At 42.3% G+C, this 15319-nt stretch overlaps 1 protein-coding gene across 7 annotated transcripts in view; it reads right to left on the bottom strand.

Annotated features, from left to right (window-relative positions):
* NBEA (neurobeachin) overlaps positions 1 to 15319 on the bottom strand; it is an 892011-nt gene that overhangs the window by 135260 nt on the left and 741432 nt on the right. For all 7 annotated transcript variants that reach the window (XM_049853455.1, XM_049853457.1, XM_049853456.1 and 4 more), the window contains 3 exons: positions 10082 to 10199; positions 9654 to 9756; positions 1126 to 1241 (listed from right to left, as the gene is read on the bottom strand). In XM_049853455.1, the coding sequence (XP_049709412.1) occupies positions 1126 to 1241; positions 9654 to 9756; positions 10082 to 10199 (337 nt within the window). The remainder of the gene's footprint in view (positions 1 to 1125; positions 1242 to 9653; positions 9757 to 10081; positions 10200 to 15319) is intronic.

Genomic DNA, 15319 nt, shown 5'->3' with positions numbered 1-15319 from the left:
GGGAAACTGAGCTGGGAACAAGGACTATCACCCTGCCCTCTAGCTTTTCATCCCACAGCTCCATACAGATAGCAGTCAAGGAAAAAAATCCTATGCCTGCCAAATAGTGTACACTGAGTCTGGATATATCTCGTAAGAATGGGTAAGTAGAAAAACTTTACACAGGAAACATGGAAAGAAATATTGCAGAAGAATGTAATGAAAACACTATCCTGAAAAAGCAGGTAAAGATTGATACCATCCATACGTAACATATACCTTTGGCATCCATATTCGTACTTACGTATGAGAGATTAAAAAGTAATATTACATAGTTATCCTTTTTAAGCTGCGATGCAGACACCACTGCTCTGAATCCAGGGCTCTGTTGTTCTTTCCTAACAGAACCACCCTCGCAGGTAGCACATGCATTTATGTAGTTATTTAAACACATCTGGTCGCAAAAAGTTTTTGTGGAGGTTTATTTATAGAAGTAAAGTCTTTATAATTCAACATGAATAAAGGCTTTTGGGCTTACCTTAGGAAAAGAAGAAAGAAGAGTCACTTAAATCTCACAGAAGAGTGTTACCGCTGAGAACCATTGAATCGCAGAAAAACACAGCCACTACCTTTTTTTTTTTTTTTTTAATTCACAAGCATGTTGCTGCCGAGGCTGATGGCAGTTACTCATCATTTAGAAAATGTAATCTGATTTTGTATTTTTATTTGAAGATTTTACAGAAAAGAAGATGCTATAAACCAATTATGCCATAATCCAGATGACGGGTACTAGGCAGATCGTGGTGTTACTCTCCCCCAGCTGCTACCGCTGAGGATGACAAAGTAGTGGAATTACGTTTTCCATTATTATTTCCAGACACTCTCTGGCAATGGTTTGTTGGCTGAAATAAACCTTCAGACCAAGCTGTCAGCAGAGGAAAGGGCAGGAGCACAAGAGACTCTCTTCACCAGTAAACGCATCTGAAACCTGGCTACTAGTGAGCAGCTTCTGATGGCATTTAATGTGGGCACTTGTGTTTACCCTACCGCTGTGTTTGAATTCCAAACAGAAAAATATGAAGTCATATTACCAAGGATTTTGATGAACATAAACATATGATGAGATTAAAGAATGAGATGTCTTACCTGCTATGGTATTGAGAAACATCAAATATTCAAAGTTTGAAATTTCCCTTCTTTGCCAACGCTGAGTCATGTTGGAAGACTTATAGAGCTGTCGGGGAGTGGCCAACGATATCCTCCTAGCAATTAAGCAAACCATAAAAAAAGTGGTTTCTTTAAACTCATGATTTTTAAAAATACACTATTATCCAATATATAGGCTTGAAATCAATCAATTTAAAATAATTTATGGTTTATCCTTCTTAGATGAATTATAAAATATGTTTTCATTATAGATGTTAGCAATATCTGAAAATTCTCTTATAAAAAAATATAGTAAAGATAAACTAAATTACTCAGGATAAACCAATTTGAAAGAAACTCTATTCTGTATGATATGACTGCAAATGGGTATTTTACAAGTTAAAAAGTACAAAAAAAGATAAAACTATACTCAAAATAAGTCAAGGTAGGTTTTAAACAATATAGCAAATCTACTCATGCAAGTAAGTAAGCGAGGTAGGTAGGCAGGTACCGACTTACAAACGTTTGACTTAACCTTGTATAATAATGGCTGCTAATGAAGTTTTTACACCTGTCTCCACACACAAAGTCCAGGAGCTTCAAGGATGGCCATCTACTAGGAGTGAAATAAGGAGCCCTGGTGGTGCAGTGGTTAAGCACTCGGCTGCTAACTTAAAGGTCATCGGTCCAAACCCACCAGCTGCTCTGCAGAAGAAAGACCCGGTGGCCTGCTTCCCTAAAGACTACAGTCTGGAAACCCCTGGGGCAGTTTGGTCTGTCACAGGGTCCCTAGGGGTTGGAATCAACTCAATGGCATCCAACGCACTGAGACCAGAAGGAGCTCCTTGTGGCCTAATGGTTAAGCACTCGGCTGCTAACTGAAGGGTCATGGGTTTGAAACCATCAGCAGCTCTGCGGGAGTAAGATCTGGTTATCTGCTTCCATAAAGACGACAGCCTAGGAAACCCCATGGGGCAGTTCCACTCTGTCCTGTAGGGTCACTGTGGGTCCATATCGACTTGACGCAGCAGGTGTTTGGTCCGCACACACAAATGTGCACAGCCTCTTCCCGTACAACCAGCACACACCTTTAGGACGTAAAACAAAACCAAAGAAACACCAAAAACACTGAGAACTCTGGAAAAAAACGTATGGGCTCAGAAGAAGAAAGGACATAGGAAGAATTTAAGGGATTAAACTAGGAGGATTTGTGGGAACTGAAACCGTTGAGGCTCAGCGTGTTTATCTAAAAAGTAATGAAAGCTGGTTATATTCGTAAAAGGAGGACAAGGCTACTTAAGATAGAGGTTCCCAAGCTTTTTCAGTTAACAGCACCCTTAGTATTTCACTAATTTTTTCATGGTGCTCCTGGGCATCAGAAATATCCAGCAGTTCTGTTTATTAAGTAGTTAGCTCCAACGACTTTATAAATCCTTATATCTTGAGAACTTAGTAAGCTACGTGAAAATGTAATACTCAGAAACTGAAAGAAAAAGTAGAATTTTTATTTCATCCTTAAATCACCATAATTCCTTACTAACGGGATACACGCGTGTCAGCCGTGGAACCCTTTCTGACACGACTCCTGTGCTTCCTCTGCTACACTGATTTCACGTGGTGCTTGCTTGTCACCGGTTTCACAATGATAAGATGCTATTGAAAGGAATGTAGCACTACCTATGCTGAAACTCAGAACTAAGTCGAGCTCAAAATCTGTGCAGTTTCTGATGGACGTCACTGTGTTTCCCTCAAAAATGTAAAGTATCCTCTCACCAAAAATAAACTAAAACTAAAAAAAAAAAAAAAAATCAGTGGGGGGTGGGGTGGGAATACAAGATGAGCCTGGAACACCTGGTAGTACCAAAAGCAAGGAATTTCTTTCAGAAAAATAAAAAAAAGTGGGGGAGGAGACATGAGTGACACGTGAAAGGGACACCTGGAGCCAACCAATGGCCAAAACTGGAACAATTTGAGCAACAGAATAAGTAAGAACAATACTGGATTATAACCCAGAGGGGCAAAAAAAAATAAGCATCCATGAGCTCAAACAAAATATGTATATAAGGTATCTTGCAAATATATACACATATAAAATATATTGCAGCACCCTGTAAGTTCACTGGGTGATGATCATAAACATATTAGGGGCTCCAGGTGCACAGTCTGGGACTTAATGACGATTTTTGCCACATAAGGATTATCAAGTATTTCTATTCTTGTGGAAACTTAACAGGCATTGTCTTGGACAGAGTAGGAGCTAGCCTACAGGTTAGTTGAAGGAAGTGAGGGAGGCAAGGAGCCCACGTTTTCTCAAATTCAAACATGAATTAAGAATTTTAAGGGTAATTGTGTATAAGTCAATATTTAAAATATTCATTTAATACATTGTAGCAGTCTGTTCACATACTAAAAATTTTGAAGCACTTTTCTTTGGGGTTGTTATGAGTCAGAATCAACTTAAGGGCAATGGGTTGTTTGTTGATGTTTTCTTAGTTACATACATTTAATAGTTCCTATTTTTTTTTTTTAATACTAACTCCAAGAACCATATGTGTTCACTTAATTGCAGTGGTATTTTATATGCTATATACATATAGTTGTGTTGTTCTTAGGTGCCATTAAGTTGCTTCCGACTCACAGGGACCCCACGCAGAGCAGAAGGGAACACTGACCGATCCTGTGTCACCCTCACAATTGTTGCTGTGTTTGAGCCCATTGCTGTAGCCACTGTGTCAATCCATCTTGCTGAGGGTCTTCCTCTTTTTCCCTGACCACCTACTTTACCAAGCATGATGTCCTTCTCCAGGGACTGGTCCCTCCTGATAACATGTCCAGAGTACATGAGACGAAGTCCCACCATCTCACTTCCAAGGAGCACTCTGGCTGAATTTCTTCCAAGACACATTTGTTTGTTCTTCTGGCAGTCTATGGTATATTCAATATGCTTCACCAACATCATAATTCAAAGACATCAATTCTCCTTCAGTTTTCCTTATTCATTGTCCAGCTTTTGCATTCATATGAGGTGACTAAAAATATCATGGCTTGGATCAGGTGCACCTTAGTTCTCAAAGTGACATCTTTGCTTTTCAACACTTTAAAGAGGTCTTTTGCAGCATGTTTGCCCAATGCGATGTGTCGTTTAATTTCCTGACTGCTGCTTCCATGGGCTCTGGTTGTGGATCCAAGTAAAATGAAATCCTAGACAAAACTTCAATATCTACTCCGTTTATCACGATGTTGCTTATTGGTTCAGTTGTGAGGAGTTACGTCGTCTTTATGTTGAAGTGCAATCCATACTGAAGGCTGTGGTCTTTGATCTTCACCAGTGAGTGCTTCAAGTCCTCTTCACTTTCAGCAAGCAATGAGGGTGGTTGGTACATATTTGGGTTATAGTAGGACGTTTTTGGAACTGGGGACAAGATGAAGGCACAACTGCCCTCTGAAATAAAAATTAAGTACAACAAATAGTGACCATTCTAAATAATCTATCCTATGAATACAAGCAGGGTGTATCCTAGGGAATGAAAAGAAAGTGAAGAAGCTAATCAAATGTAAAATGGATTGACTGTATTGACTGAATAGAAAGCACATTAACCAAAGGATGCTAATCGGTGTGGAGTCGGGAAAACCGAGCATGCTTAACAGTACATTCCCATCGTTGTGCAGACGTAGTACTCAGAACCCATGTGAGTCACCTGACAGAGCTCACAGAATAGGAGTCTGGAGAGAGGCTATCATCCTGAGCAAGCTGAGCGACTCATCTAAATAAGAAATTTCCTATCTGCAAATTGGGACGAGAATTCCAGTGTTTTAGAGATGAAAGGCAATAATACTTGTAAACTCAAACACATGGGACGTGCTCAGGAAATGTTAGCTACCGATATTAATTAATTCGTTAGGCTGTGCTAGCTTAATGGAAATATTCCCTTTGTTCTAAATTTTTGCTCATTAAGCAGCAATCTGATTTATAACGTGATCTCCTTGGTGGGCTTGCCTAAGAAGTGACCTAAATGATTTGCGAAATCAATGATCCTAGCAGGTATATCTGCCTTTGAATTTGATAAATAAGCATACGCATGTACCAAACAGTCTCTTATGGGCTTAGCTTAGAAGAAAGTTCCCTAGATTTTGATAAACTCTGCTTAAACCGACAATTCCCCATGTCAAGAAAGCAAAGCAAAAAATTGATCCCTAGACTTTGGTCATTCTAAGGTACTCCCTGTTGGAGGGCTTCTACTTGTAGGGTCCACGCATCTTCTCTTCCCTTTGAAAACTCTCTAAATGTAACAAGATCTTACACCTCACACACACACACACACGCGTCTACGGATGTGTGCCTGTCTATCTATCTATCATCTATCTGTCTATCTCTCCATGAATCTATCAGTCATGTCTCTATCTGTGCATGTGTATGCATGTAAGTATGTGCATAGTACGTGTGTGTGTTCAGAGTGCTTTACGTCTTGAAAGAGATTCTCAGAACGTCTCTTTGCATTTTACAGCAGAGGAGAATGTCGTTCTCTTGCCTTGTGTCATTGATTGTTTCCATCGGTACTTACTGACAACCTACTATGTGCCAGGCCCTGCTATTACCCAGCTTGTAAGTGGCAGGTCTAAGCCTAGATAGTGTTTTCCCCAACTTCTGTTTGCTACTTCTAAGGAGAGATACCTCGGGAAATACACAAAACAGAGCCTGTAGGAATATTATCAAGAAACTAAGACTGAGCTGAGTCTCTGGGGGAAAAACACACCAAGGACAACAGAAGAGTGTTTTAAGATGCAATGGCTTTATGAAGTGTCAGAGAAACTAGATCTTTTGCTTCCAGATTTTCTGTCAAGAAGAATCATCTTCCAAAAGTCAAGGAGGCCTTGTGATTAAATTATGATTAACGGGAAATGATGCTCATAGCAGGTAAGGCGGATAGTGAAAGAGCGCGTGAGTGCTTCACATGAATTCAGGTCCAGGCAAGTCCAAGAGCAGGGGAGGAAATTACACATGTCATCAAGAAAGCCCTGCTGGTAATCGACGAGAAATGGCGGTCACTGATTAAGACGCTGGAAATTATTTTTAAAAAGGAGAGTTAGATTCCATGTGATATGTATTTGTGAGTTCTTAATGCCAAATTCCTGGAAAATTCTTGAATTGATGGTTAAACAAATAGTTTATAAGTGCTTGGGAAAGGAAGTAGTGATTGCTATGAGTCACCCTAAATTCAACAAGACCAAGCCTTGCAAAACTAACTTCATTTCTGTTTTGAGAGATGAAACGCATTTTCTTTTGACCTCTATTTTCTATAACTGCTTCATTATCTACTAATGTCCTTGTTGAATCTTGTCATTGAACTAGCAAATCTCTGGAACATGCGCCACACATGCCAGGGACTCCGTCTTACACTGTAAGCTTAAAGAGAACAGATGTGTTGCGATACACAGTAGCTCCGGTGAACAGCACTTATAGCGCCTCTGCAATTAGGCGCTGCGCTGGGTGCTACAGATCAGAAGATAAATAAGACAGGGTCCCTGTCTTTAAAATGCCTGTAGCCTACTTACGGGAAGACAGACAAAGATTAGTTTTCCTTTCCATTCGTGCAGTGCTCTGTGATAATCCCAAGGGACATAGAAATCTGTGTGGTAGACACTGTTCCTTATCTACTTAAAGCTATTTTCTCTCTTCCCTGTAAACAGAAACCGCGTTTTGTTCAGGTAGCAGGCCACGAGCTCAGAGGTACATTCTTCCCTGAACTTCAGGGGCAACTGGGCAGAGCTAGTAAATTCGCTGCCTGTGGCAATGATGGTTTCAAGGGTGCTAAGGCAACTCTGTTTGAGATAAAGATTGCTGGAGGCTTCTGAGAAATACGTTGTTGTTGTTGGGGGCCATGGAGTTGATTTTAACTCATAGTGACCCCAAGCGACAGAGCAGAGCTGCCCCACAGGGTTTCCTAGGATGTAATCATTATAGGAGGCAGACTGCCACATCTTTCTCCTGTGGAGCTGCTGGGTAGGTTTGAACAGCCAACCTTCTGGTTAACAGCTGAGTGCTTAACAGTTGTGCCACCAGGGACTATTGTGTGCCATTAAACTAAAAAAACCCAAGCCCGTTGCTGTCGATTTCGACTCATGGTGGCCCCATGTGACAGAGAAGAACTGCCCCATAGGGTTTCCTAGGTTGTCATTGTTCCAGGAGCCAGTCATCAGGTCTTTCTCCCACAGAGCCACCAGGTGGGTTGGAACCGCCAATCTTTCAGTTAGCAGCTGAGCACTTAACCGTTGCATCACCAGGGCTCCTTTAGTCCTTCCTAAACTGAGAAGATCAAGGAGACATCCTTTGTGTCTTTTTTCTACTTTGAAGAAATTGGGTAAAGATGTGGTGCCTGGAGCAGGCGTGGGTACTTTGTGAACACGAACCAAGTGAGAACCCTCATGTCACTGAATCTCTGAACCAACGTCAGCAACTCCCTCAAATCGAACATAACAAAACCTTATTGTTTAAGCAGGCTAATCGATACTGGTGATGCCTCTAATTACTAAACACACTTTCTGTTGTTGTGGTGGTGAGGTGCTGTCGAATCGGTTCCAACTCGTAGTGACGCTGTGCACCACAGAACGAAACACTGAACCATCCTTACAATTGTTGTTATGCTTGAGAACATCGTTGCAGCCACTGTGTCAATCCACCTCGTTGAGGGTCTTCCTCTTTTCCGCTGACCCTGTACTCTGCCAAGCATGACATCCTTCTTCAGGGACTGATCCCTCCTGACAACATGTCCAAAGTATGTAAGACGCAGTCTCACCGTCCTTGCCTCTAAGGAGCATTCTGGCTGTACCTCTTCTAAGGCAGATTTGTTCCTTCTTCTGGCAGTCCATGGTGTATTCAATATTCTACACGAACACCACAATTCAAAGGTGTCAATTCTTCTTCGGTCTTCCTTATTCATTGTCCAGCTTTCACATGCATACGATGCCACTGAAAATACCATGGCTTGGCGCACTTTAGTCTTCAAGGTGACATCTTTGCTCTTCAACACTTTGAAGAGGTCCTTTGCAGCAGATTTACCCAACGCAATGCGTGTTTTGATTTCTTGACTGCTTTTTCCATGGGTGTTGATTGTGGATCCAAGTAAAATGAAATCCTTGACAACTTCAATCTTTTCCCCATTTATCATGATGTTGCTTATTGGTCCAGTTGTGAAGATTTTTGTTTATGTTGAGATGTAATCCATACTGAAGGCTGTGGTCTTTGATCTTTATTAGTCAAGTGCTTCAAGTCTTTTTCACTTTCAGCAAGCAGGGCTGTGTCATCTGCATAGCACAGGTTTTTAATGAGTCTTCCTCCAATCCTGATGCCCTGTTGCCCTTCATATAGTCCAGCTTCTCTGATTATTTGCTCAGCATACAGATTGAATAGGTATGGTGAAAGGATATAACCCTGACGCACACCTTTCCTGACTTTAAACCAATCAGTATCCCCTTGTTCTGTCTGAACAACTGCCTGCTGACCTATGTAAAGGTTCCTCACGAGCACAATTAAGTGTTCTGGAATTCCCATTCTTCGCAACATTATCCATAATTTGTTATGATCCACACAGACGAATGCCTTTGCATAGTCAATAAAACACAGGTAAGCATCCTTCTGGTATTCTCTGCTTTCAGCCAGGATCCATCTGACATCAGCAATGATATCCCTGGCTCCACGTCCTCTTCTGAAACCAGCCTGAATTTCTGGCACTTCCCTGTTGATACACTGCTGCAGCCATTTTTGAATGATCTTCACCAAAATTTTGCTTGCATGTGATATTAATGATATTGTTTGATAATTCCACATTCTGTTGGATCACCTTTCTTGGGAATAGGCATAAATATGGATCTCTTCCAGTCAGTTGGCTAGGAAACTGTCTTCCATATTTCTTGGCATAGACGAGTGAGCACCTCCAGCGCTGCATCTGTTTGTTGAAACATCTCAATTGATATTCCATCAATTCCTGGAGCCTTGTTTTTCACTTTCTACTTAGACTAATATCTTTCAATAAATGATTCTTTTAAAATACCAAGATAAAAGGTTTAGGAAATGGTTAAAACTACATCACAATTGATGATCTTTAATCTCAATAAACCCTAAGAGTTGTATTATTTTAATGAAGAAGAAGTTATACACAGATTTATAAAAACAAAATTTATGTTATTACACAGCAAGTAATCAAACATCTTGAGGTTTCTGGTATGTTTCTCGTAACATCTTAACGTTCAAAAAATTTTTTTAATTATGTAGTAGCTATGGTATGGGGATCAACTTTTTTACTTATTGGCTTACACAGGTGCTACAGAACGTTAAGTAAAACTATGCCCCGATCATTCTGTCATTTTAAAATAGCTGTTTTCACAATCTACTTCCCTACAAATGATCTGCTGAGGAAGAAAATTCCTTGGTCCTTGAACTACTCATAACATCATAACCACATTTATATTCCTGTCATATTGAGACTGAAATGTTAACAAATCACTGATGGTGTGTAATCTCATATAATTACCTGGCTTGCGGCAAACCGTAGCTGGTCCCTACTCCAACTCGAGGCAAGCTGTACACGACTTTCTTTACCGTTGCTTGATCAGGAAAATTAAACATAACTGAGGCTGTGGTAGCAAGAAAAAAACAGGGTTTAGAAAACCACAGGAGAGCTAACCATCAATTTCAGAAATCATTTTCAAGTGTCTCTCATAATTTATTTGTAAAGGTAAGGCATCTTCTTGGAAAACCAGCTTTCTGTGTAACTTTATCCATGAGAAATACAGGCCTAACATTTTCAAACAAATTCTTTTTTTTTTTTTAAATTTGTTCCAGGGAGGGCATGTCAAAGAGGAAGCACAGAGAGGATACAGCAAGACAGTGTCATGCTATGCCAATGAATAACGTCTAAATATGAGCACATTTTCTTTCAAAATATTTAAGAGGACTTACTTCGGTTTGCCATAAATACTTCCAAAGCAGTGTTTTGTAGAAGATATCGTCGGGAAAATACAGCTCGTATTTCGCTGAACATCCATTTTCCATGCAGTCCCTCGGTATATGCGAGCACCTAAACAACAGCACAAAGAGAAGTGCCAGTCAGCACGAGGCGTCCCGATGACTTACTCTGACAGCACCTCAAACAGTGCTGTGCAAAAGTCAGCAAGTTAGGGATTATCTTTCTGAATTCATGATTTATCACGACAGTGTCAATCATTTGATCCCGTATATTTGCAAATTTCCTGCCTTTCTAAATTTTCTCATTTAGCTCAGGAGGAAATGAAGGAGCAGACAGTCACCTGTTCAAGGTGACCTTTTGACTTCAAGCAGAAAGTGTATGGTAACCTTTATGTCTTGGATGGAATTCATTGGACCAGGTGGCCACCTGTGACATCAAGTGTTGGCTCTTTTCAGTGTCTCTTCTCCCTTTTTTCCTTGTTTAATGAAATCCCAGTTATCCTCAGAGTGTCTGTGTGGTCAGCCCCAGGCAATGTGTCATGGTTTGCCTAAGCCAGGGGTCAGCAAAGCTTTTCTATAAAAGGCCAGATAATAATTATTTTTAGGCCAAATGGTTGCTGTCACAAGTACTCAGCTTTGTCACTGTGGAATGGAAGCAGTCACGGACAAGACATTAATGAATGGATAGAACTTTATTTACAGCAAGGGGGCAGGTTGAATTTGGCGAGTTCGGCTGACCCAAGCCAGTGCTGCTCCCTGTCTTCCCAGGTTCCCTTGCGACGGGCGGAAGATGGCATTTGACCCAGCTCTGGCTAATGAGAATGAAACCAAGTCAGTTGGGGATGTGTCAGAAAAGCTGGTGACGTGGCTCATGTGGGCTGGCACACCACTCTCCCCTTCTTGCCCGAATGATGTGTGCTGGCTGACACTGCAGCAGCACCACTGGCTAACCGGAAGAGGAAGGCCGAGGGAGCTGCAGCAAGGTGGGCCCTAACACCGAGCAGCTGGGACCACCTCAGCAACCACCTGTATTCGCACTTGTTACATGAGAAAGGTCCTCGCTGATGAAGCCACTCTAGTCAGACCTACAGCAAAGGTATTCCTTCCTGACCTATGGGTGTATATTAACAAGACTTCAACCCGTTTCCCACTTGCACTGGTATGCTCTGTGATCATCTGCACTTACATTTCCTTTGGCAGAGTGGAAACTAGTTATTGAGTTTTGTACCTGTGGTGTTCCTTAACCTTCGAAAACACGTTACCAAGTCCCTTCGCACATCTTCATACTCTAGACTAAGAGTAGAATCTTCTGCTTTTTTGAAAATTCCACTTTCTAACCTTTTAATTTTGTTTTCGTCTTTCTCTAGATACTGGAAGGTTTTAGAGGCAAGCAGACCTGCGTTTCAGTTCTGAAACTTTCTGGAGCCAGCCTGACTGTTACTGAAATCTTTGCTCTGCTAATTACCAGATATAGGACTTCGGAAAAATGAACTCCACCTGATTTTCGTCATCTGAGAAATCATGATAATAACCCCTATTACTGACTACTTTACACAAAGACAGTGAATGCAAGCTATCATTTAAGTTCTGTTCATCAGCTCCTAAGTCCGTGCCGCTGAGCATAACATGACACATTTAGAAACGCGAAACTCCTTCATACACATTTCACAAAAAGTTACGTTATAATGGCTTGTCCGGAGTTCTAATTACAAATTCGTAATTGAGTGCAATGATTCCCAGATTTGAGTTTCATGACAAGTGCAGTTTAAAAGGGGGAGGAAGGGAACCAAAACAGGGTTGCTAATTTTTTTATTTTGTCAAGTAGGAAAAATCCTAACACAAATAAAACAGCCACAATAACAAAAGCTACCTTCTGCTATGATCATTTCACCAAAAAATCAAACTACTAAAGGCCATTTGGAAACTCAGACAGTAAAGTGAGCGTAATCTCAGGAAAAGACATCTCTTCCCATAAAAGGGGTGTGCGCACCCTTCCACCAACACTGATGTGCATGTCTATCTCTACACCTCACAAACAGAAATGCACATACACACATGTACACTCACATACACACACGCGCACACACACCCTCATATATACACATACACACACACTCACATACATTCACAGGCACACACACACACAGACACATGCACTCACACGCACACACTCACGTTATTACTGTTTCTCTGTGGGAACCGTGGGGTAACAAACACCTGATGGAGCGGTTTTCCATGAAGCATGTTACCGCTTCGTTAGAGTGGGCAGGAGGCACACAAACATTCAGAAGTTAGTCTGACTGCGGAAGTGCTCCATGTCAGACGAACAAACTGCACCACAGTAAGCTGTGTGTTACCGATTTATTGCTTTTCTGTTTTAAATTCTCCCTTAGCTGTCTGTTCTGCAAAAGCAAACCTGTGCCCTTTAGGCGCTTTTCCGTTGCTGGCTGGCGTGACACTGCTTTGCCGGGAGAGGACATTGAGGAGACCACGCGAGGAAAGGGGCCTTCCCTCCAGGCCCTGGTGCGCCTGCTCTGCAGGCCCCGGTGGCGCTCAGGCCTCTCTGGTGGCTGGTCCCGCAGCACACGGTGGCCACCAGCACCCAGTGACCAGCAGGTCCCTCCAGTACTCTCTGCCCTGGGCAGTTTCGTGGCAGACTGCCTCTGGTGAGACACCGCCCATCAACAGCCTCGCCAACACCCTGGCAGATGGATCTCGGGCAATTCCAGAGCACAGAGTTCCAGCATTCCCCTGCACGGTATAAAGTGACTTTTCTGCCCTTCGGTGGGCTATGGCCTTGTTCCCCAACAGGGCCTGGAGGGTCCCTTCCTTGGCTTCTCTCACTCAGGAGGAAGGCAGTGGCTGTTCCTTATATTTGTTGTTAGGGGTCCCTGGGTGGTGCAAAAGGTTAGCATGCTTGACTACTAACTAAAAGGTTGGAAGTCTGCATTTGCCCAGAGGTGCCTCCGAAGAAAGGCCTGGCAATCTACTTTCGAAAAATCAGCCACTGAAAATCCTGTGGAGCACATTTCTACACTGACACACGTGGGGTCGCCATGAATCAGAGTCAACTTGATGGCAACTGGTTACTAGTTATTTTTCTCAGAGTTATATTTCTTGCTAGCCATTCCCTTAAGTGGTTGCACAGTGGTTAAGCACTCAGCTGTTAACCAAAAGGCTTTAGGTTCAAACCCACCAGCCGCATTGCAGGAAAAAGACCTGTTGATCTACTCCCATAATGACTGTTGTTGTCATTGTTGTTAGGTGCCGTCGAGTTGGTTCAGACTCATAGCTACCCCATGAGCAACAAAACAAAACACTGCCCAGTCCTGCACCATCATCACAATTGTTGTTGTGCTTGAGTGCGTTGTTGTAGCCACTGTGTCAATCCATCTCACTGACGATCGTCCTCTACTTTACCAAGCGTGATGCCCTTCTCCAGGGACTGGTCCCTCCTGATAACATGTCATAAAGGTTACAGTCTTAGAAGCCCTATGGGGCAGTTCTACTGTGTCCTATAAGGTCACTATCAGTCAGAATCAACTTGACGGCAACGGGTTTGGTTTTTATTCCCTTCTTGCTTAAACCTCTTGTTATAATTTACATTATTATTTACATTACAGGTCCCCAATTAACGTACTATGTGGTTTCTCTCTTCTGATTGAAAAATCATTTTCCTACCATCACTCTGTTAGCTCCAGGCTGGAACCACAACAGTCTTCGGGGAGCAAGTAAACATAGAGAAACTGGGGCCTCACTGAAGCCTAAAGGCAAGGAGGAAAGGAAGGGGTAACAAAGCTGCTCGGCGCGATGACCGCCCTGACAGGGAACAAAACAGAGAACCCCTGAGGGAGCAGGAGACCAGTGGGATGCAGACCCCAAATTCTCGTAAAAAGACCAGACTTAATGGTCTGACTGAGACTGGCAGGACCCCAGTGGTCATGGCCCCCAGACCTTCTGTTGGCCCAGGACAGGAACCATTCCTGAAGCCAACTCTTCAGACAGAGATTGGACTGGACAATGGGTTGGAGAGGGATGCTGGTGAGGAGTGAGCTTCTTGGATCAGGCGGACACTTGAGGCTGTGTTGGTATCTCCTGCCTGGAGGGGAGATGAGAGGGTGGAGGGGGTTAGAAACTGGCGAAATGGATACAAAAAGAGAGAGTGAAGGGACGGAGCGGGCTGTATCATTAGGGCGAGAGTAATTGGGAGTATGTAGCAAGTTTTCGTGTGAGAGACTGACTTGATTTGTTAGACTTTTACTTAAAGCACAATAAAAATTATTAAAAAAAAAAACAGCTCAGCGGCTGAAGGAAAGGTTAGCGGTTGAAGGAAGGGTCAGCAGTGTGAACCCACTCAGTGGCTCCGTGGGAGAAAGACCTGGAGATCTGCTCCCATAAAAGTTACAGCCTAGAAAACCCTATAGGGCAGTTCTACTCTGTCACATGGGGTTGCCGTGAGTCAGAATCAACTCTACGGTGCCTAATAACAATAACATAGTAAGATTAACAAAGAAGTACTATAAAATACAATGCAAAAATTGATGAACTGTTGATATAAAACACTAGCATTCAGATGAGCTTGGGGAGTGCCCTGGGCTGCCTTTCCTTTGCCCTCTCACAGGCAGAGAGAAAGCGCTCAGGTTTGGTGGCAGTGTGACGGTCAGGTTCTCCACACATCACTCCGGCAGCAAACACAGGATGAAGGGGAAGGTTTTGAGATGGAGGCAGGGCGACCAGTTGGGATCCTATTTCAGGCAAGTGATGGGGTGTTTAAGCTCTCTGTATACATTGTAGAAATGTAAAGGGATATCGTTTATAGTTGATCAAATATTGAGTTTATGCACATTTCTATTAAATCTGGGCTTCAAGCCCAGGTCTGCAATCAGGCCTTATACTATGAAACTGTCTGCATTTTATTTATACCTTTACCAGGAACAGGGTGTTCTCTCTCTGTCTGAGGCCTTTCTATAATAACTCTTAAAGACTGTTTTTCACTGTGGTCTAAGGTATTTTTCCAAATCATTTAAGTATGGTAAAACCTTCGAAAGTTGGAACCTTTTAAGGTGGAAAACCATCAGAGAAGGAAAATAACAAAAATTTTCCACTATTAGAAAGGGATAGAAAAGTGGTAAGGCTGCACCCTGTCACAGGTGGAAAACTTTGAGACCCAGAAAGACAAGGCAGTCCTGTTGAGTTCTGGCTCTCACAGGTTTCACTGTAATTTAATCAATA

Source organism: Elephas maximus, chromosome 14, assembly GCF_024166365.1.
Source record: "Elephas maximus indicus isolate mEleMax1 chromosome 14, mEleMax1 primary haplotype, whole genome shotgun sequence".
Taxonomy (NCBI): domain Eukaryota; kingdom Metazoa; phylum Chordata; class Mammalia; order Proboscidea; family Elephantidae; genus Elephas; species Elephas maximus.
Note: the sequence above shows the minus strand (reverse complement) of the source record. Positions and strands in the feature narration are given on the sequence as shown.